This window comes from Sus scrofa, chromosome 14 (assembly GCF_054392235.1).
Source record: "Sus scrofa isolate SSC_HxYL_T2T_F1_AM1 chromosome 14, Sscrofa_HxYL_maternal_Yorkshire_Landrace_v2.0, whole genome shotgun sequence".
NCBI lineage: Eukaryota > Metazoa > Chordata > Mammalia > Artiodactyla > Suidae > Sus > Sus scrofa.
Window position 1 is genome coordinate 20,837,746 of NC_139396.1, and position 27,928 is coordinate 20,865,673.

Here is a 27,928-nt window from a genome sequence, read left to right on the forward strand (position 1 = left end):
GCATGCTTTTGATGGTGAGAAAGAAGTCACGGCAGGCAAAGTACAGCCAAAAGAGATGAGACATTTGGTTCTGCTGCCTTAGCTGTAATTGAAGCTATAGGAGAGACTAGGTCAGAACCAGCCTTTTCTGTGGCTTTCTCCGGTACAGGCGCTAATTTTTCACCTCTCCACACTACATTCTACATAGGAAGAAGCCACTGTTTGGCGCAACGAGTTGGTGGTGACATTCATGAAGAAATCTGCCCAGCTCAGCCAAGAGCTAGAGCCTTCAGCCACCTTTAATGCTGCCCAAGGCTGAGTGGGCAAAGGTTAACAAAAGTCCCACCAGGACTCTTTTTGCCAAGCTGCCATTTTCATTCCGCACCTTCAGTGTCCCAGGCAGAGCTTGTATTTTAAGAAGCCTCTTGGGGCATAATTGAGAATATCTGCTTTCTGTAGAAAGGTTTCAGGCTCCCTTCCCCTCCTTTTTGAGGCAAGACAAGATCCACCATCTGAATGAGAGACTTTTCACAATATTCTTTATTGCCCACAGACTCACATTGACAGTCATGTAACATCAGACTACTTAGAGAACAGTTTCTCTCCACCCTTGACCCACAGTTATTCTGCACTGGTAAGGAGCCTTTCACAGAAATGTAACAAGGTGTACAGTATAGAAAACTTCTAATTAAATTACCAAGTCCATGCTTTTAAATGGTATCTACGAGTGCAAAACCTCAACACCCAAATGTTTTTAGTATCTAATTCAAATATCAAAGGGTTTGCTACATACTCAGAAATGCACACACCACTATTCTGAAAATGAAGGCACATTTTCCGATAACCAGTGATAAGGAGAAGTGCAGCATTGCCTAAGTGAGCGTGACAACCCTGCTCCTGGGCCACTGTGATGGCGCATAGGACGCCATCCAATGTGTGGCGCCCCCAGCTGGCTGCCCTAGAAGCACAGGGATGTGCCTGGTGGGACACCAGGGCTCACGATTGGAAACCACATCATTTACTGAAGAGTGAAGTGGATTCATCGACGGCGAGGAGGGAACTTAAGCCAATTCTCTTTACCCCTTGTGTTGGCAACGCTCCCAAATGTTGGCCACACAATTTAGGTTTTATTATTTTTCCTGTGACAGAGATTAGAAAACTTGACATTGGTTTTGTATTTCCACTCCTCCAGAAAGTCCAAATGCCAGTTCTGTTCCTGCATCAACATGGAAAGTAGTTAATTGGTAATAAACCCAGACAGAGACTTTTACATTCTTTTTTGTTTCACAAAAGTTAGTGGAAAACAAAACAGAACAAAATTTTTCAAATATTTATCAATATGTATAATTTGCCATCCAAATGCTTTTTAGAAAGTTGTATCTCATTATTACACATCAAATTTACACGGAGTTCTCTCCTAATCCTTGAATTTAAACATCAAATTTTCATTCTTATTTAATTCTGGATACAAAGAAACATTCATGTACTTCATTTTACAATATTTATTCTGGAACAAGTGATACTCAAAAGTCAAAAGAACAGAGAACATTCCACTTGCAACCAACACATAGTTGTTACCAAAAAAGTTAATTCAGTGTTCAAAAATGGATGTGCCCGTGGATTTCTGCTTTAACTGTCGCTTGAGTCATTGGATAGAAACTTTGGTTGTGATAAATATTTCCCAGACGTGTATGAATTCGTCACCTCAAACACCCAATGCCACGACATGTTTCCCCCGTGTGCCTATTTTTCTGTCTACAACATTTCAAAGTGAAACAGCAAAGGAGAAACTTGTATGAGATTTCACCTCCAGAGCTTTCTCAACGAGAATGGCTCTTCCACCTCTCAGGAGGGAGCCACGTGTCTGGGCCTAAGGGAGTCATTGTTGTGGGCATCTGCCGATGCTGGAAGGAGGTGAGAATGAGAAGGGACCCGCCTCAGCTCCGCCTCCAGCATCCTCCCTAACGCCAATCACTGTTCAGGCACATGCGCACGAGGGAGGCCCCGCCCTCTCCTGGGCGGTCCATGCCTTGCCTGCTTGTCCTCACCCTCCCCATGCCAACTGCCCCCCGGTTTGCAAAACCTTCAGATTCCCTTAGACCCACCCAGGAGCTCTGCCCTCCAGGGTCCTATTGAATTTGGTCCTACCAGCCATCAGACTTGTCACCTTCCACACCGTGTGTGTGTGTCTGTGTTCATTTCCTATTGGGTTATAACCTTGGGCAGGCAGAACATTTGCACACGCACAGGAGCCCTGCACAGTGCCTGCCTCACGTGAACTAACCTAAGACGAGGCCAAGAGAAGGCTGGGCAGAAAAGCCAACAAGCCATGTGGAAGACAACACTGGGCCCCCAGCACACCTGCAGCGGCATCCGCCCCCCGCCCCCATACCTGCCCTGCTTCTTTATACATTGCTGGATACACACAGGACGTAGGTCCAGACTTGCTGCCCCCATCCCCACTCCCGCTTCTTCTTCCTTTTTCCACCCCTGTCTTCCCAAACTCTCCTTTCCTGTCTTCCCCCACTAGCTTCTGTTCCCTTGTGTCCCTTTGTCACTTCCCACAGTGGCTCCCCTCGTGTCTTGTTCCTGCAGCATCCAGGACCCTCCTCCCTGTGTCTGAGGATGGCAGGACATGTCAGTCTCCAAACTCTCAGCATTAATAACTTTCTAGTTATCCTTGTTAGTTAAAAAACTAAAATCCAGGGAGGAATCCTGGGGTGCAAATCGCCCAGGCAACCCACCTGTGCACACACGGACAGAGATGCGCAGCTGTTGTAATCAGCATAGGTATATGCATGTGTATATACGTATATACATACAGAGACGCACAGCCATCGTAGTCAGTAGGTATATGTGTGTGTGAGTGTGTATATACATGTGCGGTTGATATTCACAAGTCCTGGTATAAAGTTGCAATTTTTCTGGCTGCTATAAAATGTGCCAGTTTCAAAACTGTGTGTTTGTTTCTTGCAAACTTATAAATATGTATAAACCCCATTATAAATAAATTGTGGCTGGCAGATGGCATTTTATCTGCCAGCAATGATTGCATGGAGTTATAAATGCTTATTAATCCTCCCCTTTTAAACCCACAGCACAGACCCCAGGATCTACGACATGAAGTGGCATGAAAACATCATCATAAGTTAGAGAAGGAAAGCCCTCAAGGAGAGAGATGGGTGAGCACTAACAATTCACACCTGATGATGGTTCTCAAGGGCTAGATGCTGCCTACCAGCATCACCTGAAATGTATTAGAAATGCAAATTGTCTGGCCCCATCCAGACCTCTTGAGTCTGGAACTCTAGGGAGGGCCCCCAATGGCTCTGATGCCTGCCTTTCACCCCAAGTCTGCTCAGGAAGGTCTGTCTCTCTGCCTGAGAACTTCCTGGCTTGGTACGCATAGGGCCATCTGGGACACTGTGGCTGGAACCAGCCTTCCACCAGTGCTGGGCTGGGTGGATAAATGTCCAGCTCTCAACTGGCACCAGTGGGTTAGCTCTTGAGGCGTGTCCAGCCCTGCCTCCCCTGGTGACCTACCTGATCAGACCTTCCTCGTCAGCTTCCTTCCCTTCCCCACCCCTGGGTCATACCCAGAAGATCCAGATGCACTCAGAGTGCCTCTCAGGGTCTGCTTCTGAGGGACCTCAAACTAAACAAAGGCATAGAAACATTTCCTTGTCCATGTAAACGACTCACACCTTTATGCATTTGGGAAAAAATACGTATGTAAACTCAAAGAGGGAAGTCTTACCTGCCATTTCCCATCAGGGGCTGAGCTTTATGTACAAGCCCGAAAGGACCCTAATAAGTCCGGCACTCTATCCTGGATTCAGCCAGTGACAGTCGCAACCCTCAGGCAAGTCAATTGGCTCTAGTTTCCTCATCGAAAAAGGGGTCCCTCCAGCTGTAGGATCCCAAGACGCCCCCTTACTGGCTGTCCTCTGGGGAGCAGGGTCAGCTCCAGGTTTACAGCATGTGCCCCTAAAGTAGTTTTTCCACTTCTTTCTCAGGACCAACTTAAACTTTCACTGCAGAGCCTGAGAGGACTATTATTATTTTTGTGTGTGTCTTTTTGTCTTTTTAGAGCCGAACCCGCAGCATATTGAGCTTCCCAGGCTAGGGGTCTAATCAGAGCTGTTGCTGCCAGCCTACGCCAGAGCCACAGAAACGCCAGATCTGAGCCGCATCTATGACCTACACCACAGCTCACAGCAACACCAGATCCTTAACCCACTGAGCAAGGCCAGGGATCGAACCCTCAATCTCATGGTTCCTAGTCGGATTCATTTCCACTGCACCATGAAGGGAACTCCTGAAAGTATTATTCTGACACCCAAGGCCAAGATTTGTCTGTGTCCTGCAGTTACGTCTTTGCAATCTTTCCACAATCTCCTTCTCATTTCCAACCAGGCTGTCACCATTCACGGAAAGACATTTATGGATGGTCCCCTATGCGCTCAGCCAACGAGAGAGCATAGACACTTTTGTGAGTGAAGCAGCCAGGAAACTCCTGTCCCTGGTGCTTAACCATAGTCACAACCCGCCCCCGCCCAACGCCCTCTCAGGAAGGGAGTGCCCAGTCCTGCGGTGCAGGGGGTGAGCCAGGGCTCAGAGAAACCCGGCAACTAGCTTGAGACCACGTGGCTCTGTGCATGTGGAAGCCCAGGTGAGCTGCCCCCGGGGAGCCTGGCAGCCAAGGAAACGTGGGACTGGCCTTCACAAGGTGACCCATTCAGGGAAATAAAGACCCAGACATTCGTTTAAAGTGTTGCTTATATAAAGGAGCCACCCAGCATCTGATGCCACCTGAAAGGGGAGCTCCATTGCAGGAAGGGGGCATCTTCAAGATGCCAGGCTGGACCAGGAGACATGAGTCGATGCTGTCCCCGAGCACGGGACCCTTTTGGGGTTCATACGAAGTGCTAACTCCATCTACCCCTCCCCCAGGCCTGCCTTCCCTTCAAGCAGGCCTTTCCCTTTGCACATGGCTTGTCACTTTCTGTCCTCATTGGAAATGATTGGTGCCACCCTCTGCCTTCGGGACACCCCCAGCTGGGCCTCTGTCCATGGACCCCAACAGCCCAGATGGCCTGAAACAGAAGTGTTGCTCAAGTGAAACACAGGTTAAAGCCAGGCAGGCTCCTGATCCTCCGGCTTCTCAAATATAAAAGGCCTGGAAGTGGTAGCTTAAGCATAGGATCTAGATGGAAGTTATGCGAATGCACGTCTGGCTTCTACTCTGAACTGTCAGGCAGGGTCTCCTCAGTAGTCAGGCATCAAAACTGACTGAAACCAGTGAGGAGCACCCCTCAGGAAGCCCCGCAGGCTCTCAGTGGACAAGAATGTCCTTGGAAAGCGCAGCTAATTCCCACAGGACGGTGTGGGTGGGAAGGGACACTGAGGGGAGGGGTGTCTCAAGGGCCGCTTAGCAAGAAGGGCCATTTTAGGACGGCTGGACCCCCCTTGATCTCCCAGCAGACACAGAGACCTGGGTCAAAGTGGCAAAGGGCCCATGAGAGGAGCAGCAGGTCCTGGCATCCTCGCGGGCTCATGCTGGCCCGGTGCTCAGTGACCTCGCCCTGGGAGTCGGAGGCTTGGAGTGCACAGCAGCCTGGGTCTGCGTGGAGTTTGCCTCTGGGTCCTGAACTCCCCGTGCAGCAGAGCTCAGGAAGCACTGAGTGAGCGGCACATCTCTGCTGCCCGCCACCTGCGTGGCCTTGAGCAAGGTGGGCACCACCTGAGCCTCAGTTTCCCCATCTATAAGTGAGGTTCCAAGATGCCCAGCGCACGGTGCTTGAAGAAGAGATGGGATGACCCAGGTGAGCTCTTACATGCTTTACAAATGGGAGAAAACAAAGACTAGGAAATCACGGCCATCTGCTCAGTTCTCAAATCTGCTCCAAGGGCTACAAAGCAGTGCCAGTTCACCCCACTAGTGCTGTTCTGTGGGAGGCGACTTTGTCATCGGAGCTTCAAAATACTATTTTGAATTAATATTGAAACAGAATTAGATCCCCATTCCTTTTAATTTTATAAATTGATTCTCATGCAAAAAAAAAAAAAAACCCTATATTGCTTATCACAACTGAGATAAACACTGACTTCAGAGCAGAGAGCTCCTAAAACTGCTGATTACCAGTACTTATGCCCCCCAGAGAAGAAAGAAACAGATCAAATGTTCAGGGGCTATCAGTTCTTAACTCTCACTTCCTGCTTTGCTCTGCCCTTGTGGGATGTGCAAGGCTGCTGAAAGAAGTCATATGATCCATGTTTTCTTCTTTTTACAGGTGCACCTGCAACATATAGAAGTTCCCAGGCTAAGGGTCGAATCGAAGCTCCAGCTGCCAGCCTACACTACAGCCACAGTAACACCAGATCCGAGACAAATCTGTGACCTACATCGCAGCTCATGGCGACACGGAATCCTTAACCCACTGAGCAAAGCCAGGGAATGAACCCACATCCTCAAGGACAATGGGTCTGGTTCTTCACCTGCTGAGCCACAACGGGAAACCCGTGATCCATTTTTATATGCGTGTACACTGGCACACAGAGAAGGCTCATGTGTCCCCCCAGAGGTCTGACCTTTATTATGTCTGCAGGATCGCAAGCCCCCAGGAGACAGAGTGCGGGGCAATTCTTATAGCCACCCCAAAGTCAACACTGTCACATGGTAGGAGCCTAAGCCAGCTGCTGCCCTGCACCCCCGCTCAGCCCCCACAGCTTCTGGGTAACTTGGGGCAAGGTATCCATTCTGCGCCTGAGACCAGAACCAGTCTAGGAAGAGGCAGAGTGGTCTAGATTAGTGCCACACTGCCCACTGAGTTTCAGTTCACTGTAGAACACTCTGGAATCTGAAGCCACTGTGAACTGAGATTCACCGGACCTTCAAAAGGTCAAAACTCCACACAAGGCTGATACAAAGCCCTGGACCTGCCTCAACCCATCCTCAGTCATCACCTCATCCTCCCATCCCGGCCACAGACACCCCCTAAAAGTAGGAACGAGGTTCACACACCTAGCATAGGAACTTTGCAGAATTAATGCTCGTCAGAAATTTTAAATCTACCTTTAACTCCTCATTCTGGAAGCATCAAATTTACTGCTATCCCGTGCTTAGCGTGTGCCTTGCTCTTGCACTGATGAGGGGGGCGCTGCTTGCCAAGGGATTTCACTGCAACAGGTGCCCACGTTGCAGCACCTGTGAGAAGGTGCCCATGAGTGAATGAATCTTTCTGTCTTTTCAAAGACAGCCCTTGTTCAATCGCATGGTACTCTCAAGCCAGACATTTTTTTTTTTAAGGTTAGAAACATCGTCAGCTTCCTAACACCCAATAACCCAGTGAGAAATCAGTGTTTGATCCCAAAGGAGGGAGCTGAGACAGCGCTGCAACAGGGCACACCTCCTCTTCCTGGAGCAGTACTTGACCCACCAATCGCTCCCAAAGCGGGACCTCAGACTGATCCCCCAAACTCCTGATCCCCTGCCTCAGGCAAACCTGAATCAGCCACGGTGGATGGAACGTCTCCAGGCGTGAACTCTGAGCACTCGTGTTTGCACAGGTTTTTTTGGAACAGCTCATACACATGCTTTTCCCTCTACTGAATATAAACGGGGGTGCGCTTTGCGAGCAGCTACCACAGCAGCCTGTCAGCTAAGAGGAGGTACAAAGCCCCACCTACCCAAAGACTCCTGTACATAACCTCGTTTTATCATTTACAGAAAAAAACAAAGGAAGCATTGACCAGTCAAGATCTTGATCAGTGAGGCTTATTTTGAGCTCTCCTTGGCAGTAAAGTGAATCCCCAAGAACCCCTGGACAGCCAGGGTCACGGGACACGGCGTTTCTGTGCACGGCACTACCCGAAATGGCTGGAGTAGTGCCTGCTTTTTAATGCAGGAGCCTTCACCTCTGGTGCTGGAAACCCATGCACATGTGTGGGATGCAGACAGCCGGGAGGCATCACCAAGGAGGGGGGACAGCTGCGACAAGCAGCGCTTCCCAGTGCTTCCCACACAGAGCGTGGGCAGCATCTCACCTGCTTCTCTTACAATCCCAAGTGTTTATTTATTACCCGCCCTCCTGCTGTTTCTATCCCTTGTATTGTGCTTGGTAGGTAACACCTGCCCCGTGGACTTGAACTTGCCCAGTGGAATGGGTCAGCTGAATTAACATTTTGCCTGGACAACTACAGTCAAACTTTTATCATTAAAAACATACAGCACAGAACATTAGTCTTACGTCTTTCTTAGTCTTAAAAAATATAAATATAGAGGGATCATTTGTACAGGATGTATAGGTATGTACACCTTTAATATGCACATGAGAATTCGCAACAAGTTTATGAAACTTGCATTTTATGGAGGCCTTCCTCCCGAGGCTTTTGAACAAAGCTCTGAACCAGTGGGCAGCCGCCCGGGTTCCCACGGCCCAATACCATCTAGCAGGAAGAGCTGAGTCTTCCTGACCACAGAGGCACATCAGGACAGGGCAGCTGGCAGGTCACGGGTTCCTCTCCACTGGCTGCTGGAGGCAGAGCTCGCTGCCAGCAGAGACGATGGGCAGGCTGTTCTCCAGGTGGTGGTGGATGAGGTGGCTGATACTGTCGAAGATCCTGTCCTTTGTCCGGATCTGTGAGGGATGCGGAGGGAAGTCAGCATGACCCACAGGCAGAAGAGAAAGACCACCCTCCCCCGGGCGAGTCAGAACTGGAGCGGCAGCCTCCTTGGGAACCCGGGGTGGAGGGGGAGGCTCCTTCGCTTTCAGAGATGGTGTCTGCAAAGTCCCCGGCCACTGTCAGAGACCGGTGGATTCGGTCAGTTCATCTGTCCATCCCTCAGGGACTAAGCCATGGCCTCCCCCATCTTTAGCAACCCAGGGCCGTGGTGAGCTTCCCACCTCCCGCCAGCCTCCTCTCTCCTGCACCCCTCCTGACCTCAGAGGATCCATCCCAGAAACCCCTGTCCTGTAGCATCCACCAGGATCCACAGGCTCTCCTGCCCCTGCCCCCTGCAGCCCTGGGCTCAGTGGTCCCTGGCCCAGAATGTGCTTCTTCCACCTGGGAGTCTGGCTCAGCTTCCACGTCAGCACCTGCAAGCCCCTTCCTTCCTCAACACCCCTCCCCAGGTCGGTCACCAGCATCCTGAGGAGCTCATGCTTGTGAGCAGGGGCCCCAAGCCTCCACTGGAGGGGGACCCTGGCTGGCATGCATGGGTAGCCTTGCACATTCCTGGTCACTCAGTTCTAGAGCCTAGGATGGTGAGCTTCTCCCGAATAGATGAAGGCCTGAGACGGGGTGAGTGTCGGGAGGAGTTTTGCCGCTTCCCTCTGCTCCCCGGGGCCGATGCTCCAGTCCTTGGGAGCAACAAGTCCCCTCACCCTGAGCTGGTACCTTCATGGTAGAGAGACCACACTCAGAGGAGGAAGTATGAGGTCTGGCCAGAAGCAGGCTCCCAGCATGCCCTGGACATGGCCCCAGATGCCCGCTCCTTTGAGGGGAAGAGGATGGGGCAAGGGAGCAGACACCCGCCCATACCCAGGAACGCTCCAAGCCCACAGATGGCCCTCATACTGGGTCTGGCTTGAGCAGGTATCCCAACCTCTCTCTCCAGCCTTATGTCCGGAAGCCCATCCCTCCCTCAGGGACCTGAGGGCACATCTGTTTGCCACACTTACTCTCATTCCCCTTCTCGAGTTCTTGCTCTCACCCCCCTTCCCTGATGTGGCTGCTCCTGTCTCTCTCCCTCCATCAACTCACCAACAGACACTCACCTCTGGGCCTCCAGTCTCATATCTCACTCTCTCCCTAAATCTATGCTCCAAGCGTACATACCAGAAGCCCCTGCCTAAGCCATGTGCTCTGAGCTCTACTGACTAGAGGCCAAAGACAACAGAAGAAACTTTTAAAAATTAGGACCTTTTCCTCTCCTTGGATCCAACTCTGATGTGAGGCCCCCTCCCTGTCCATCTCGGTAAGCACGAGAGGGGAAGAGTCTTCCTGGGCCGTGGGGTCTCCTGAGTCCTGGGCATTAAGCCTTAGTAAGGATATAAGCTGATGGGCACACTCAGAAAAGAGCACACAAAAGAATAAGTCATATAAAGAAACAGGCAGTTTCCTTCACTCCCATAAATATTTGCTGAAACCCTGGCTTGCCTCCCTCCCAGAGAACTTGCAGCCCACAGAGCTGTCTTTGTGGACTCACCTGCCGCATGCTGGAAATGCCAATGCCAGCAGCCCCGACAAACCTCGGAGAAACTTCCCCAGATACAGAAAGGGATTTTGCTACAGTCATGGAATGTTAACCCCAGAAAGCTAGGTGAGGCTCTGCATTGGAAAAAGTGTATAAAAACGAGGATGAAAGCCTTTGTTTTAGCCAGGCTGCAGGAGAATAGGATAAAATATGCATATATTGAAAAAGAAAACAGATCTGAAATCAGTAATCTAAGCTTTCACTTTATGAAACTAGAAAAGGAAGAGCAAGTAAAGCTCAAAGTAAGTAAAGGGAAAGAAATAATAAAAATTGAGACGAAATCAATGAAATTGAAATAGGAAATTAACACAGAAGACTGATGATTCCCAAAGATATTTTCTTGAAAAGATAAAATCAATAAGCTTCTAATGAGGCTAAGGAAAAAAGAAAGAAGATACAAACTACTAATCAGAATCAAAAGAAGGATCATCACTAAAGACCTCATGGACACTATAAGGATAATAAAAGGTTATTATAAATAACTTGAAGCTGTCCCACTAAGACCAGGAACAAGGTAAGGAGGTCCCACCTCACTACTCTTTTTCCACTTCATAGTGGAAGTCCTAGTTAATCCAATAAGTCAAGAAAAGGAAATAAAATGTATGCTGATTGGGAAGGAAGAAATAAAACTGTCTTTGCTCACAAATGATATCATTGTCTATGAAGAAAACCCAAAAAAATCAACAGCAACAACAACAAAACCCTCCTGGAACTACTAAGTGATTGTAACAAGGTTGCAGGATAAGAGGTTAATATACAAAAGTCAAATGCTTTCCTATATGCAAGCGATGAACAAGTTGAACTTGAAATTAAAAACACTATATTAGCACCCAAAAATGATATACTTAGGTATACATCTAAAAATATATATATATACACAATTATCTGAGGAGAACTACAAAATCATAATGAAAGAAAAATTTTAAAACTATGCAAATGAAGTGATATTCCACATTCACAGGTCGGAAGACTCAATGTTAATCAAGACGTCAGTTCTTCCCAACTCGATCCATGGAATCAATGCTATTTCAGTCAAAATCCCAGCGAGAGATTTTGTATTTATTGACAAACTTATTCTAAAGTTTACATGGAATGGCAAAAGCCAAGTATAGCCAACACAATACTGAAGAATAAAGTTGGAAGACCAATCATTTGAAACTTCGAGATTTACCTTAAAGCTACAGTAATCAAGACAGTGCGGTATTGGTGAGAGAGCAGACAAGTAGACCAATGGGACAGAACAGAGAGCCCAGCATTAGACCCACACAAATATAGACAACATCTTTGACAAAGAAGCAAAGGCAATACAATGGAAGAAAGACTGTCTTTTCAACAAATGGTGCTGGGACAACTGGACATCCACATGCAGAAAAGTGAACCTAGACACAAACCTTACACTCTTCACAAAAATTAACTCAAAGCTGATGGCAAACTTCACTATAAAATGCAAAACTATAAAACTCCTACAAAATAATGTAGGCAAAATCCCATATAATTATGGGTTTGGTGATGACTTTTCATTTATGACATCACAGGCATCATCTATGAAAGAAGGAAATGAGAAGCTAGACTTCGTTAAAATTAAAAACCTCTGCTCAGCAAATAGCACCATCAAGAGAATGAAAAGCAGCACCACAGACAAGAAGAAAATATTTGCAAAAGACATATCTAATAAAGGACTATTACCCCACATACACAAGGAACTCAAAACCAACAATAAGAAAACGAACAACCAGGAGTTCCTGTCATGGCGCAGTGGTTAACAAATCTGACCAGGAACCATGAGGGTTGCCGGTTCGATCCCTGACCTCGCTCAGTGGGTTAAGGACCCTGTGTCGCATGAGCCGTGGTGTAGGTCGCAGACGCGGCTCGGATCCCGCGTTGCTGTGGCTCTGGTGTAGGCCAGCAGCAACAGCTCCGATTAGACCCCTAGCCTGGGAACCTCCATATGCCGTGGGAGCGGCTCAAGAAAAGGCAAAAAGACAAAAAAAAAAAAAAAAAAAAGAAAAAAAAAGAAAAGAAAAGAAAACAAACAACCAGATTTTAAAATGGGTCAAATCAGGAATATACAATGGGTAAAAACAGCCTCTTCAACACATGGTCTTGGGAAAACTGGACAGCTACATCCAAAAGTATCAAACTAGAATACTTTCTCACATAATATACAAAAATAAATTTGAAATGGATTAAAGACTTAAATGTGAGACCTGAAACCATAAAACTTCTAGAAGAAGACATAGGCAGTATGCTGCTCTTTGATATCAGTTTCAATAATATTTTTTGGACATATCTCCTCAGGCAAGAGAAACAAAAGCAAAAATAAATGGGACTACATCAAAGTAAAAAGCTTCTGCACAGCAAAGGGAACTCAACAAAACAAAAGGCCACCTACAGAATGGGAGATGATGGTTGCAAATGATATACCCAATAAGAGGTTAATATGCAAAAATATACAACGAAGTCACATAACTCAACATAAAAAAATAAGCTGATTAAAAATGGGCAGAGGACCTGAACAGGCACTCTTCCAAAGAAGATGTACAGATGGCAAATAGGCCCTTGAAAAGATGCTCAACATCGCTAATCAGGGAAATGCAAATCAAAACCACCAGGAACTATCACCTCACACCTGTCAGGATGGCTATCATCAAAAAGACAAAAGAAACAACAAATGTTGGGCAAGATATAGAGAAAAGGGAACACTCCTGCACGGTTGCTGGGAGTGTAAATTGATGCAGCCACTATGGAAAACAGAATGGAGATCCCTCAAACATGTAGAACTAGGACTACCATATTAACCACCAATCCGCCCCACTCTCCCAGCAACATCTGCAAGAGTGGGAGCAGGGGCAGAGGTGGGAAGCAGTGGGTCAACCTCAGGATGTTAATTTTTGGAGTAGAATATCCAGATTTGGGCACTGAGGGCACAGGCAAGATTGAGTGAAGTCTCTGAGCTCTTTGCACCCCCACTCCTGCACCTAATTGATTCTGGACGTTTCCTCCATCAAGGTTGACTCAGCCAGGCATGGACACCTTTCAGAAGGGACATCCTCTGCCTGGGCTTTGCTCTACAGTCTGTGCCCTTAACCTTGGAGAACATCAGGAGTGTCCAGCGGTGAAAGAGGGGGTGGTCCATGTGAGTACCACAAGGATGGGGTGATGCAGGTGGGGGTGGCCATCCAGGAAGGCAGAGTAGGGGGCAGCCAAGTCGCAGCCTGCTTTGACAGTACCTGAAGATGCTGCATGTGAGCTACCACGCCCTCACAGACATGGGCCTGCTGGATCTTTAATTTTCCAGTAGTATTGGGTTTGTAAAATTTTGCTCCAACTGTTCAGAAAGTGTAATAACTCCTAACCGTTAGTATCAACCACCACAGCTCATGCTACTTTTAAAATGACTTTTTAGGAGTTCCCATCGTGGCTCAGCAGAAATGAATCTGACTAGTATCCATGAGGACAAAGGTTCCATCTCTGGCCTCTCTCAGTGGGTTAAGGATCCAGCATTGCCGTGAGTTGTGGTGGAGTTTGCAGATGTGGCTCGGATCCGGCATTGCTGTGGCTGTGGTGTAGGCCGGCAGCTACAGCTCCAATATGACCCCTAGCCTGGGAACCTCCCTATGCAGAGGGTTTGGCCCTAAAAAAAAAAGGCACTCAACATCACTCATTATTAGAGAAATGCAAATCAAAACCACTATGAGGTACCACCTTACACCAGCCAGAACGGCCATCATCAAAAAGTCTACAAACAATAAGTGCTGGAGTGGCTGTGGAGAAAAGGGAACCCTATTACACTGTTGGTAGGATTGTAAATTGGTGCAACCGCTGTGGAAAACAGTATGGAGAGTCCTCAGAAAACTAAAAATAGAACCACTATTTGATCCAGCAATCCCACTCCTGGGCATCTATCCAGAGAAAACCATGACTCGAAAAGACACATGTACTCCAATGTTCATTGCAGCACTATTTTCAATAGCCAAGGCATGGAAACAACCTAAATGTCCATCGACAGAGGAGTGGATCCAGAAGATGTGGTCCATATACACAATGGAATATTACTCAGCCATTAAAAGGAATGAAATACTGGCATTTTTAGCAACATGGATGGACCTAGAAATTATCATGCTAAGTGAAATCATTCATACAATGAGACACCAACATCAAATGCTTATCACTGATATGTGGAATCTGAAAAAAAGACAGAATGAACTTCTTTGCGGAACAGATACTGACTCACAGACTTTAAAAAACTTACGGTTTCCAAAGGAGACAGTTTGGGGGGTGGCGGGAGGTGCTGGGGTTTGGGATGGAAATCCTATAAAATTGGATTGTGATGCTCATTGTACAACTACAAATGTAATACATTCATTGAGTAATAAAGAAAAAACCCCTGAGAATAAAAAAAAAAAAGACATTAAAAATGACTTTTTAGGAGTTCTGCAGGAGAAGGGCTTCAGCGCCCTGCTAGTTCCCAGTTCTCACTTCAAAGAGGACCCTAGGATGCCAGCTGATAAGTCGCTGCTCAAGAAAGCACACGAAAAAAGTCCTAATTCCTACTTAGGGGAGGAAGGCTGGGACACTCAATACACCCCTAGGCTGTCTGACTCTGCAGAGCCCTCCACCACCAGAAACCACGTTAAATGTATTCATTCATCCAGGATGCAGACCCAGAGAGGACAGAACCTTCCCACAAAGCTAACCTGATAGCTTTGTAAAAATCTGTAGATACAGAGCAAAGGAGGAAGACCAGCGGCACAAAGTGGTGTGGGTAGTGAGCTCTCCTGCAGGTCTGGCTGGGCTGTTGGAGGCGGGACACTCACCTGTGCCCTTACAGGTGAGGCCACGCCCCCACCCCCCCTCCTCGCCGCCGCAGAGTGGAAGCAGTGTGCTTTCGGCTCCCCCTAGTGGCCAGCGGAGCACAACGGCGGAAGAAATTGAACCGAGAGCTGAAAGCTTCCTTGGGTATGCTCTGGTGTTGCCCTCCCCAGACATTTTCTTCTGAGCCATGTCACACAAGGCCCCAGGCAGAGGCCCCAAAATGTTCAGGCCAGGAAGGATGCATTCACTAGATAGTCGTTTTCAACTTGAGCAGCATCAAGAGCCCCTGAGGCCTTCTGGAAGCACAGACTGCCTGACCCACCCCCTCCCCACCCAGAGGGTGTGACTCAGCAGGAGGGGCCTGAGAATTTGCATTTCTAGCAGATTCCAGGTGATGCTGATGCTGCTGGACAGGACACCCCACTCAGAACTATTGGCCTTAAAGGGCACAGCTGGAAGCCTGTCTAACTGCATTGTTGACAGCACCTACCCAGCTCATTCAGCTCCTCCCAGTATCCAAACAGAAACAGCAGGGCCTTCTTAGGATGGTCCACTGAGATGGAAACTAGCCTGGGGTCCAAGGCCGGACCCAGGACCTTTCCCTCCTCACCCAGTGGGGGTGCACAAGCACCATCCTGAGTGCTGTTAAGCACCATCGGACCCGCATTTGACCCCCCCCCCGAGAACCTGTCATGAGCACCAGGTGTCATGAGCACCTGGGTTCCCATCCTCACTTTCCACCTCCTAATGGTGCCCTCTGGGCAAGGTACTGACCTCTCTGAGCCTCCATTTCCATGTGCAATGGTCACCCCCAGAGTCCTACTTCACAGGATTCTCATCAGAAGTAATTGACTGATGTGCATGAAGAAGTTGGCACAGTGCAGGGCCCCTACAACATGCTCAGTAAATGTCTGCTGATCCTACTTTTCATACCACACTGAGCAGTTTAAAGAAGGCAACGAGCATCCTGGAGAGATTTAGAGTGGGGAGTGACCCTAGCAGATGCTCCTGCTGGCAGTGGGGGTGGAGTATCTACTGACAGTCCAGGAAGAGGGGGACACTTTCAGAGAAATTTAGGAGTCTGGTCAGTCAGGATTTGGAGAGTGAGGGGAGAGATGCTGGTGGTGGAGCCTTGGTTCCAGCTTGATAACTGGGCAAGCCCCTCTGTGGTCCAGGGGAGTTGAGCCAAGGAGACGGGACCGATGCAGTGATGCTTCCCCTCCAGACATGGTGGGCTCCAGTTGCCTAGAAAGTGTGGGTGGACTTGCCCTGCAGGCAGTAAGAAATTGTTCATTTAAAAATTGTGCATTGGAGTTCCTGTCGTGGCTCAGTGGTTAATGAATCCGACTAAGAACCATGAGCTTGCGGGTTCGATCCCTGGCCTTGCTCAGCGGGTTAAGGATCAGGCGTTGCCATGAGCTATGGTGTACGTTGCAGATGTGGCTCGGATCCTGCGTTTCTGTGGCTCTGGTGTAGGCCAGCAGCCACAGCTCTGATTTGACCCCTAGCCTGGGAACCTCCATATGCCGAGGGAGCGGCCCAAGAAATGGCAAAAAGACAAAAAAAAAAAAAATTGTGCATTAACGAGTATACTCTTTCAATGACAAAAACATTACTTTCGGTCCCTTCCAAAGAATGGCAGTAGAAAGTGCAAAGCCATCAAATGAAGATGGCTCCTATTGAAAATTGTGTTTCAGTTGTACACACAAAGCTGTGGCCCTCTGACTACGGTCTCAGCTTTGGCTGCAGCCTCTGGGAGACCCTCCAACCCACAAAGGTTCATGCCTGAATGCAACCTAACCCAGAAGGGATGTAGACCCAACCTGATCACATTACCTGGCCTTTTATAAGGTGTGGTCCAGGTCCTTCCTAAACCCAATGGCCACAGTGCTGGTTCTACATCAGTCCCTGGGACTGTAATTCCAGGAGTCACACTTAGACTTGTATGTCCATTGCTTTCATCTTCCTGTCAATACATAGCCCCGCATTAGCACTCATTTTCTATACAAATTATAAGCCTGGCCATGAATCCCTGCACAGCTGGCATCCGGGATAGCTTCCCATACCCACTTCCTCCCCTGTAGTTTCCCTGACCAGCCACATCCAGGATGAGGGGGGAATACTTTTGGGATCCCTGGCCCTGGTTTCTTCTGCATCTAACTTCCCTTCTTTTCCCAGTTCCAAGGTACTAAGCAGCCTCCATAATCCCCAAGTGTGCCCAAGAGCCTGCAAAGTCTGTTTTCAATCATAGAAAAGAGATGGAAGGCTAACCACGCTGACGAAGAGGAAAATCAGAGGAAAATTAGATGGTCACTAATCAGGGTTTCTTCAGAGCAATGCCAGAGAAGCTCAGAAATGCTGTGGACACATTAGCTCCAAGCTCCCCTAGGGCAAGACTCAGCCCTCCCTGGTCATTGGTGTATTTATAGATAAAATGAGCAAAGGTTCCTTAGCAAATATTGAGTGGGGAAGATACTAAAATGTACCTATGTGTTTTTTTTAATTTTTATTATAGTTGATTTACAATGTTCTGTCAATTTCTACTGCACAGCCAAGTGGCCCAGTTATACATTCTTTTTCTCACATTATCCTCCATCATGTTCCATCACAAGGGATTAGATGTAGCTCTCTGTGCCACACAGCAGGATTTCATTGTCTATCCACTCCAAACGCAATAGTTTGCATCCACTAACCCCAAACTCCAGTCCATCCCACTCCCTCCCCCTCCCCCTCGGAAACCACAAGTCTATTCTCCATATCCATGAGTTTGTTTCTTTCCTATAGATAGGTTATTTGTGCTGTGTATTAGATTCCAGATATAAGTAATATCATAGGGTATTTGTCTTTCTCTTTCTTACTTACTTCACTGAGTATGAGACTCTCTAGTTGCATCCATGCTGCTGCAAATAGCATTAATTTGTTCTTTTTTATGGCTGAGTAGTATTCCATACCTATGTGTTTTTATTTTGAATGCTGCAGTCTTTGATAGAAAACAGAGATAGGTGAAGAGCTGATGTTTTACATCATCAAATGATTCTATTTTTATAGAAAAAGCATGAGTAAAAGAATTCTCATTTGAAACATAAGGCTGTGAACAGACATTGTCTTAACCTATCTTCGCCAACTCTGGTGAAATGACAGTAGAGGAATAAACTTCTAAAACAAAAGAGATGGAGGTGGATTGCCAGAGGATACTGTACCCTTGGCAGTCGGTGGGACAGCAGCAGAGTTGAGATAAAAGAAGGAGGAGGAGGGTAGCTGGGGGTGGGGAGCCTTCAGCTATGGAGAGAGGGAGAGCAGTTAGCTGCCTGGAAGACGGCTCTAGCCCACAGTTCCACCTCCTCCTTCCCCTTTGCTTCCTTATAGCCAGACTAGAATTTGACCTGCAGGGAAGAAGCCAGAGAATGTTTATCCAAACACATTAAATAAGATGCCCAGGGAAAATTAAGGCTAGAGGAAAGTAACGGTGATTCCAAGGAAAGTTCTCCCGGGAGGCATCCAGCCTATGAGTCCAAGTCTCTTCCTCTCCTTCTCAACCTATAGTCATCTAATCTGTCAGATGGCATTGCCCCGATCTCATCATCCCCCCAATCTCCCTATCCCATGTCTCACCCACCACACACACACATCCAATCAGTCAGTCACCAATGCCAACGCCAGGAAAGACTAGGGAGAAAGAGACCTAAATGTATTACAGCAGAGGAGACCCATCCTAGGAAAATCAGTCCAGTGTTTTGTTCTTTGTGGCGGGGAAATGTACTGGGCATCTTAATAACGCCAGTACTGAGAAAAGAAAAATCATGATGAGCAAACAAACACCTGACCCTAGAAGATAATTTGGAAAAGAGACAAAATATTTAAAACAACTCATTTTAATAACCTCAAAAAATGGAGTTCCCATTGTGGCTCAGCAGTAACAAACCTGACTGGTATCCATGAGGATGTGGGTTTGATTCCCGGCCTCACTCAGTGGGTTAAGGATCTGGCATTACCGTGAGCTGTGGTGTAGGTGGCAGATGCAGCTCGGATCTGGCATTGCTGTGGCTGCGGTGTAGGCTGGCAGCTATACTCTGATTCAACCCCTAGCCTGGAACCTCCATACGCCCTAGGTGCAGCCCCAAAAAGACAAAAACAAAAACCGAAAAAGTAAAAAATATACTTCTTTTTTTAACCATTAAAAAGAACAAGATGCGCAAAAAACAAATCAGAAGACAACAAATTTTTCTTTAGAAATTAAATACATATTTTGTAAAATTATACATATATTAAGTTTGGAAGGAAAGCTTTTAGAACACAGAGCAAATTTTCAAAGAACTGGAAACTTGCAGGAAAGAAGACACAGAAGGTCAATCCAAGAGGCCAGCTCCCCGACCAGTTGTTCCAAAAGGAAAGACTATAGAAGGCAAGACATTATCAAAGAAATAATATGAGAAAAATTGTGCTCTGACTTAAGAAAAACAAAAGTTTTCAGAATGAAAGAGTGTATCACATACCTCTAAAAATGAATGAGAACGGGAACACACTTAGATTCATGACCAGGTCATTGCAGAAGATAAAGAGAAAAACTAAAAATCTCTAGAAGGTAAAGAAAACTCACAAAAGATCAAGAATTGGAGGAGTTCCCGTCGTGGCGCAGTGGTTAACGAATCCGACTAGGAACCATGAGGTTGTAGGTTCGATCCCTGGCCTTGCTCAGTGGGTTAACAATCCAGCGTTGCCATGAGCTGTGGTGTAGGTTGCAGATGCGGCTCGGATCCCGAGTTGCTGTGGCTGTGGTGTAGGCCGGTGGCTACAGCTCCGATTCGACCCCTAGCCTGGGAACCTCCATATGCCACGGGAGCGGCCCAAGAAATGGCAATAAGACAAAAAAAAAAAAAAAAAAGAATTGGAGCAGCCATTACAACCAACCATAAAGTGAATCAAAGTGACATCAAAATATATTTTCAAACATGCAGAGATGAGAAAGGTCCTGCCCGTGCACCTGTTTTGAGAACACTTCAGTGAGTGAAAAAAATCACAAAAGAGAGAGATACAGTAGACACAGCAGGTTGAAACCCACCCAGAATGCCAATGAAAATATGTCCATAGAACAAGGGATTTGTTTTAGAAATCTATTAGTCCACATTAGAGCGGGACATCAGACTGGCTTCATGGGTATTCCAAAAATAGAATAAGCTGAATAATAGCAATGGCATGGTGAGGAATACTTAGGTCTCTTCTCTCAAGAAGAGGGCAGTGAGAAACTTCAGGATTAACTTAAAAGTAAGGAGTTCCCATTGTGGCTCAGCAGTAAGGAACCCGACTAGGATCCATGAAGATGTGGGATCAATCCCTGGCCTCCCTCAGTGGGTTAAGGATCCGGCATTGCCGTGAGCTGTGGTGTAGGTCGCAGATGCGGTTCAGATCCTGCACCGCTGTGGCTGTGTGGTAGGCTGGCAGCTGTAGCTCTGATTTAACCCCTAGCCTGGAAACTCCCATATGCTGTGGGTGTGGCTCGAAAGAAAGAAAGGAAGAAAAGAAAAGAAAGAACAAGAAGGAAAAAAAGGAAAGAAGAAAGAAAAAGAAAAAAGAAAAATATACAGGAACAACTATAATCCACTGAATAAAACAAGAAACCATGAGTCCTTATCAACACAAATAAATGAATAGGTTGAAAGTTTGATCCGAAAGAGGGTATTGGCATAGTTTCAAAGTACCTCCTCCAAATATTAACTCAAGGGAAAGGAGAGAGTCTGACATGGAGAACACCTCCTCAGTGAAGCTGCCCAGGTGAACACTCACAAACTGCCAGCCTTGCCCCGAGAGGCATGTGGTGACATCAGCAGCACTGCTTCAGCCAAGTTGTGTACCCTGAACCCAGTGAGGAGGAAGCCTCAGAGGAAGCCGGAGGTTCCAGGCTGAGGGAGACTAAAGGGATGTGGCCACTAAATGCGGCACGTGCTTCTGAACCGGATCCTTTCAGGACAAAGGACATCCTGGAGCAATGAAAGGGCTCTGGGAGGATGAGGCAGTGGTGATGCCCCGGGTGAACGGCCTGATTTGGATGCCTGCACACAGTTAGGAAGGAGGCTGGTTCGCTGGAATTCATCCTTAAGTACTCGTGGGATAGCTGGGCAACTTACTTTCAAATGACTCTGAAGCGCAAAGGTTTTTGTCCTGTGCTTTCAAAAGATACTCCAAAAAAATTCACGGAGAGAGATACAGGCGAACGATATTGGAACAACATTGGTAATTTTTGCAATGGGTAACAAGTCTATGAATTCATTAGACCATTTTCTTTACACTTGTGCATTAACGGAAACAATAAAGCTACTGCTGACAGAAGACAGAAGGGAAGGAGGTGGAGGAAAGAAAGGACCAGCAGGTGCCCATTCCCCACAGGCAGGGGAGGATGTCCTGAGACACTCCCCTTAACACTGAGGGAACAAGAGAGGCTTGGCAGGTTTTAAAACACTGAAACAACCACGAGAAAAACTGCAGCACTTGTCCAAAAAAGAAAGAAGTGGCAAAAAGGAGGCAAACTGGAGTTCCCCTCGTGGCTCAGTGGCAACGAACCTGACTGGTATCCATGAAGATGCGGGTTCCATCCCTGGCCTTGATCAGTGGGTCAGGGATCCGGTGTTGCCGTGAGCTGCTGGTATAGGTCAAAGATGCAGCTTGGATTGTGTTGCTGTGGTGTAGGCCGGTGGCTACAGATCTGATTCGACTCCTAGCCTGGGAACTTCCATACGCCGAGGGTACGGCCCTAAAAAGACAAAAACAAAAACAAAAAAAATGAGGCAAACTACTAAAGAGTTTTCACAAAGAACATCACAACATGATGTCCTGAAATACTGAATCAATGAATAGCCATTCCAGCAGTTTCGAGAGAATTTTGAAGAAAAACTGTTGGCTGGGCTTGTCTCTCAGAATTGAGAGTGGGCTGAGGAGGGGCCGGGAGCTATTATTCTTCACTAAAGTCTTCCTGGAGTATCTTATGTGTTTTCTATTTTGGGGATGTCACATTGACAGAAAGTTTAAAAACCTGCCACTGAGGTGGCTTATCCGTCAAGCACTCTTCGCACTTCCTTACATTTTTCCACCTCTCTTGGGGTCAGGGCAGGACTAATGGACCATGAGGTGAGTGACATGTGTCCCATCCTCAGGGAAGCCACTGAGAGCCAATGTGCTTCCTCCAGCCCTCTCATCTCCATGGCAACAAGGCAGCCCAGTAACGCGCTTGCATCCTTGAGCCACCCAAGCAAGGACCAGGGAGCCGCCCAACACACACAGGCTTGGTTGAAGCTCTGCTGGGTTCAACCACATTTAACCAGAATCCACCTTGTATTTGTTACAGCAGCACAGCCTAGACTGTACAATGGGAATTCTAAAATAACAACAGGGCTTATTAAGTGGAACGATCGGGGGACTTTTTTGTCTTCTCAATTATTCTGGGAAGAAAATTAAAACCAAATAAATGTGGATAATGGATGGTTGTCATGGTTTGGTGATGGTTTTGAAAGCAGAAGCCTCTGCATGGGCTCTGAAACATGCCAAAACCATGTTAATGAAGCCCACGGAACACCCGGCCACACGTGGCGGCAGCTTATTTAAATGCAAGCCCGGAGCCCATCTCACTTTGCTGGCCAAAGTGATGAATCAAGGAGAAATGACTCAGGGAATAATTTTAGACACAGAGGGCTGACTAAATGATTCTGAAAGATGTTCAAAAGAAAAAAAAAAGTGCACCAGACTCCATCTCTGAGGCTGTTCATAGAGACCCACTCACCGGCCTCTTTCCAGCTGCTCTTATCTAGGGTCGGTAGCCTCAGCACCTCCCCAGGAGCTCAGAAGCCCTGCCACGATCGTGCTTGTCACCCACGTTTCCAGCACCCTCAGGCGCCCTCGTCTTGAACAGTCAGTGCACAGCAGGATGGCACTCAGGTTGGTATCCTCTGGGGTAAATTTAGACACAGAACTGTTTTGCATCCTCGTCTCTCTGAGTAATCTGTTCTGCCAAGTTTCCCCCTTTAGAGTCAGGGACCAACCAATTACCATGAAAATCAGATGAATAAATATTGAAGAGAATGTGTTCACCGTCTATTTCGGTGTCCTCACAGCAAGGAAGCGGCATTGCATTTTTAATTAAGTCTTCCATTTCCATGTTCTCTTTAGACTAAAGCCGCTGTCTGTGGGATCCACTAAGCTAGATCATCAGATCCAGGAAAAGGCCCCCCAAAAGACCAGTTATTAGTAGGTGTGATTTACACATTTTCCTAAACACACTGAAAAGTTCTCCTCCAAAATTTAAGTTGTATAGCCAGCGTAGCATGGGGTGTTTGGGGCTCAGATATCTGATCTACGTTCATTTTCTTCTACTTACCTTGATACTGGTTTGTGAATGTGTAACACATGAGGAGTAGGACATAACTTTTGCGTAGGTCATCCTTTTGTTATTAAGACTGAGTAAACAAAAACAATAAATCATCTTTGGTCTATAAGAGGGTATAATTCAGCTAAACTTCAACTTTTTGTTTTTTAAAAATACTTAAAATTTTCCATTGAAATATTGATATTCCTATAGCATTGCTTAGAAATTTTCTCTCCTATTTTCTTTCAGATAACAACTGATTTCCTAGGCAGCCAGTGCAGATGGAAAGAACTCTGGAAAAGCCTGCAGTTGATTGATGTATTCAATTGTCTAATGCTTAATGAACATCAACTATGTGCCAGGCACTATTCTAGATGGTGGCAAGTACTGCAGTCTAAGGGGAGAGTCTGTGGGCTCTGCAAATAAAAGAGTGCTTATTTGTGACAAGTGCTTAAGGGTAAAAAAAATCAAAGGAACATGGGCTTTGATATGGTTATTGATTAACATCCGTGACTTGAGGGTTCCAAGGAGTAACATCCCCACAGGCCTTGTTTATTATAGGAAGTATATCTGTTTTATGCCCAGGTGGACCTTAATCTCTAACCCACTCCTCCACTGAAAGAGAAGAAATGAGAGGCATTTCCCAGTCTAGGAAAGAGAAGAACAAAGGGACCATAAGACTTACGGGATGTATCCACCTCTAAGACCCCTATTGGACAAGGACTGATATAGGTAAACTGGGCAAGGCCAATGAGAAAAAGAGCTTATATCTAAACCCCACCCCACATTGGTACTCCTGTCTTTGAGAAATTAAAAAACCTCCATAGAACAATAGAAAGGAGGACTCTTCCTGCGCCTTCCACTGTCTGTGCTGTGAGCTATTTGCTTTCCTGTAATGAAGACTTTTGGCTTACTTGCTGCCTGTGTGTGTTCTCGAAGTTCATTCTTCGGCTCCGTGAACAAGAACCCGGACTCGAATAATAATTATAAGAGGTGAGTGTAACCTCATAATCTTGACACCCAAACCAGATGAACACATGCAGGCCAAGGAAACAAAGGAAGCAAAGACAGTAGAGACAGATTTCTCTTATGAACAGCGTCCAAAAAAAACCCTAAGTGGACTAGGAGAACCTGAAATCCACGATTACTATGTCAAGACCAAGCAGGGTTTATACCATGATGCAACATCAGAAAAATCTGCCAGCGTGATTCCCCCCATAAATGGACTGAAGGGGGAGAAAAAGGCAGTATTATCTCAAAAGCTGCTGCAAAGACATTTGATAATGTTTGGTACCCATATAGGATAAAAGTAGTTATGTAATTAACATATATGCTAACAAGAGCAGAAAATGTCCTTGTAATGGGTTTATAGACATATCCCAGGTGCCAAAAACAATGCCTGGATTAGTTGTCATTCGGCACACATTTATTGAGTGAGTGAATGAATGAATGAAATTCTCTAGGCTGGTAAAGACATCTACCAAAAGCTTGAATCATCCTTAAGGAGACAAAACCTCCAACAGTTCCTTTCATGTTGGAAACTGGACAAGGGCGCCCTCTCCTGGTCAACGCTCAACGGTGCCCTGGTTAGCTCAGCGGCTCCCGGCAAGGTTTGGGATTGGAAGGCAGAAGAAAAAACTGTCAGTGTTTGCAATGGCATGACTGCCAGTCCAGTAAAACTACCACAGTGGCAACAGTTCCCGGCCCAAGGTCACACGATATTCCTCTCCCTGCAGCAGTAACTATTGAGAAAAAGTAATCAAAAATAACTTAACATTTACAATAGTCACTCAAACTAGACATTCTAGGAAGTCACCTAACAAAGAAAAGAAACAGAAGAACTTTCTGGAGAGCATTTTAAAATTCTCACAAAAGACATCCTAAAACTAAATAAGTGGAGACTTAGGCCATGTTCACGTATATGATGATTTAATATTGCAAAAAGTCAGCTCTCCCTAAATTAATCTATAAACTCAGTGCAAGTTCTACCAAAACCCCAGCATGTATTTTTTGGTGACTTGATAAATTGAATCTAAAATCAGAACAAAGAATAAAGGTCTGCGAATGGTCAAAACAACTTATAAAAAGGAGACTCAAGAGGAAGGACTCGTAGTACCAGGTGTTATGTTAAGTCAATTTAAAGCCACAGTGACTGATGCAGTATGGAATTTATACAAGGAACAGTCAAATCAATAGCACAGAACAGATTCAGAGACAGAATCATGACTCAGAGAACTGAGCGTGTAATAGAAGGACATTACTACCAAAGACAAAAGATGAATTATGTAGAAAATAGTGACTGGGAAAATGGCTCACTACAGGGAGTTTTGTTTTGTTTTATTGTGGGTTTTTTTTTTTTTTTTTTTTTTTTTTTTGGTCTTTTTAAGCCGCACCCACGACATATGGAAGTTCCTAGGCTAGGGGGTTGAATCAGCTGTAGCCACCAGCCTACACCACAGCCACAGCAATGCTGGATCAAAGCCGCATCTATGACCCACACCACAGCTCATGGGAACGCCAGATCCTTAACCCACTCAGTGAGGCCAGGGATTGAACCCACATCCTCCTGGATACTAGTCAGGTTCATTATTGTGGAGCCACAACAGGAACTCCCAGGGACTTTTTTTTTAAATGTTAATCAACTACCTTATATCATCTTCAAAAGTAGCTTCAGTTGGACTTGGAAGGTAAATTTGAAAGATGAAACTACAAAGCCAATAAGAGAAACCATAGAAGGATACCATATGTCTGATTTGTAGGTGAGAAATCTCTTCAAGGTCAAACCTGAAAACCATAAAGGGGAAAACTTATGAGTTCAGCTACATTCCAGAAAAAAAAGACTTTGTTGGTGAAAAACATCACAGACAAAATTATTTGATGGGGAAGAAGCGAGAGAGTAGGCTGGGAAAAGTTCAGGAAAACCCAGGAAGATTAAAAGACAAACATGGTGAAAAGATAGGAACATAAAATGTATGGAGAAACCTGATAAAGTGCACTTGAAGAATTGCGCAGCAAACAATGAGACATCACTCCCCACCCCCACCAAATTAGCAAGACTAGAGAAGAGGCCCACCAAATTAGCAAGACTAGAGCAGACCCTAGGCTCTGCTGCTGTGCCCGTTGGTAGCCCAGCTATTCTGGAAGCAGATGCAACCCCCTGTGGCGTTAAATGCCTGGGATTATATCCTGGGACCAAAAACTCTATTCCTGTGATGTGCCCCAGCAAGACCACCCCGGGTTCAGGGGAAACAGGCACAAGGTTTGCAGTGCCTGCAGTTTTTCAGTCTTCATGAGAAAGTTTGAGAATTGACATGCAGATCCTATATCCAGGGAACCCCAGGCGGACTACCTAAGTAACAAATCAGTACACAGAAGGTACCACTGACAGATCTCAAACATGGGTCCCAAAGAGAAAAAGAAAGAAATGATTTGTGGAACAGTATCACATTTGCAAATTTCTAAAACACACAAAGACAAAATATGTATGTTCCCTGGCATGCGTGTATGTAAAAAAAAAGTCCACACAACTAAAGAAGGTAGATGGGGGAGTTCCCATCATGGCTCAGCAGGTTAAGAACCCGACCTAGTATCTATGAGGATGCAGGTTCGATTGCTAGTCTTTCTCAGTGGGTTAAGGATCTGGCATTGCCATGAGCTGCAGTGTAGGTCAAATGCTGCTTGGTTCTGGCATTGCTGGGGCTGTGGCTGTTGCTGTGGCGTAGGCTGGCAGCTGCAGCTCCAATTAGACCCCTAGCCTGGGAACTTCCATATGCCACAGGTATGGCCTTAAAAAAATAAAAAAGGAATGGAAAAAAAAGAGAAAAAAAGAAAGAAGGTGGATTGGAAGATTTACGCTATGTTCCTGGGAAGGGTCGGGGGTGGGGAGGGGAGAAGGCGCTGAGACAGATGTCCAGGGAGATGAGGTGTGCAGACAACTCAGTCTGGACACCTGAGGCAACAAATTTTCTCAGGTAAGACCACCTCCTTCCCCCTCACACAGTGCAGGAGTGTTCAAGTCCACTTGAAAAACAAGTCTATATCCCTACCTGTCAATCAAAAAGATACAAAGTCCTTAAACCACTGTTTTGATAACTCTGCCTGCTGCTTTGTTTTCACTGGATAAAAGCTTTTGAACAAAAATCTTGGAATTTACTCAGTGGTTAGGTTAATGTAATTACTATTTTTTTTTTTTTTTTAGGGCTGCTCCCTCAGCACATGGAGGTTCCCAGGCTAGATGTCTAATCAGAGCTACAGCTGCTGGTCTACACCACAGCCACGGCAACACCAGATCCGAGCTGCATCTTTGACCTACACCACAGCTCACAGCAACGCCGGATCCTTAACCCACTGAGTGAGGCCAGGGATGGAACCCGGAAGGTCACGGTTCCTAGTTGGATTCATTTCCGCTGTGCCACGACGGGCGCTCCCTAATTCCTGTGTTAAACGTAGTCATGCTTGGACTGTGTCAGGGTGAGGTCAGATTTGTTTATTGACTGGAAGATGGCCTATTCAGTCAAAGAGGCAGA

At 46.4% G+C, this 27,928-nt stretch overlaps 1 protein-coding gene across 2 annotated transcripts in view; it reads right to left on the bottom strand.

Moving 5' to 3' along the window:
* Positions 1 to 496: 496 nt before the first annotated feature.
* The window catches only part of SHC3 (SHC adaptor protein 3), a 163,367-nt gene continuing 135,935 nt past the window's right edge, over positions 497 to 27,928 (bottom strand). For both annotated transcript variants that reach the window (XM_084994537.1, XM_084994535.1), the window contains exon 12: positions 497 to 8,618. In XM_084994537.1, the coding sequence (XP_084850663.1) occupies positions 8,490 to 8,618 (129 nt within the window). In that variant the 3' untranslated portion in view covers positions 497 to 8,489. The remainder of the gene's footprint in view (positions 8,619 to 27,928) is intronic.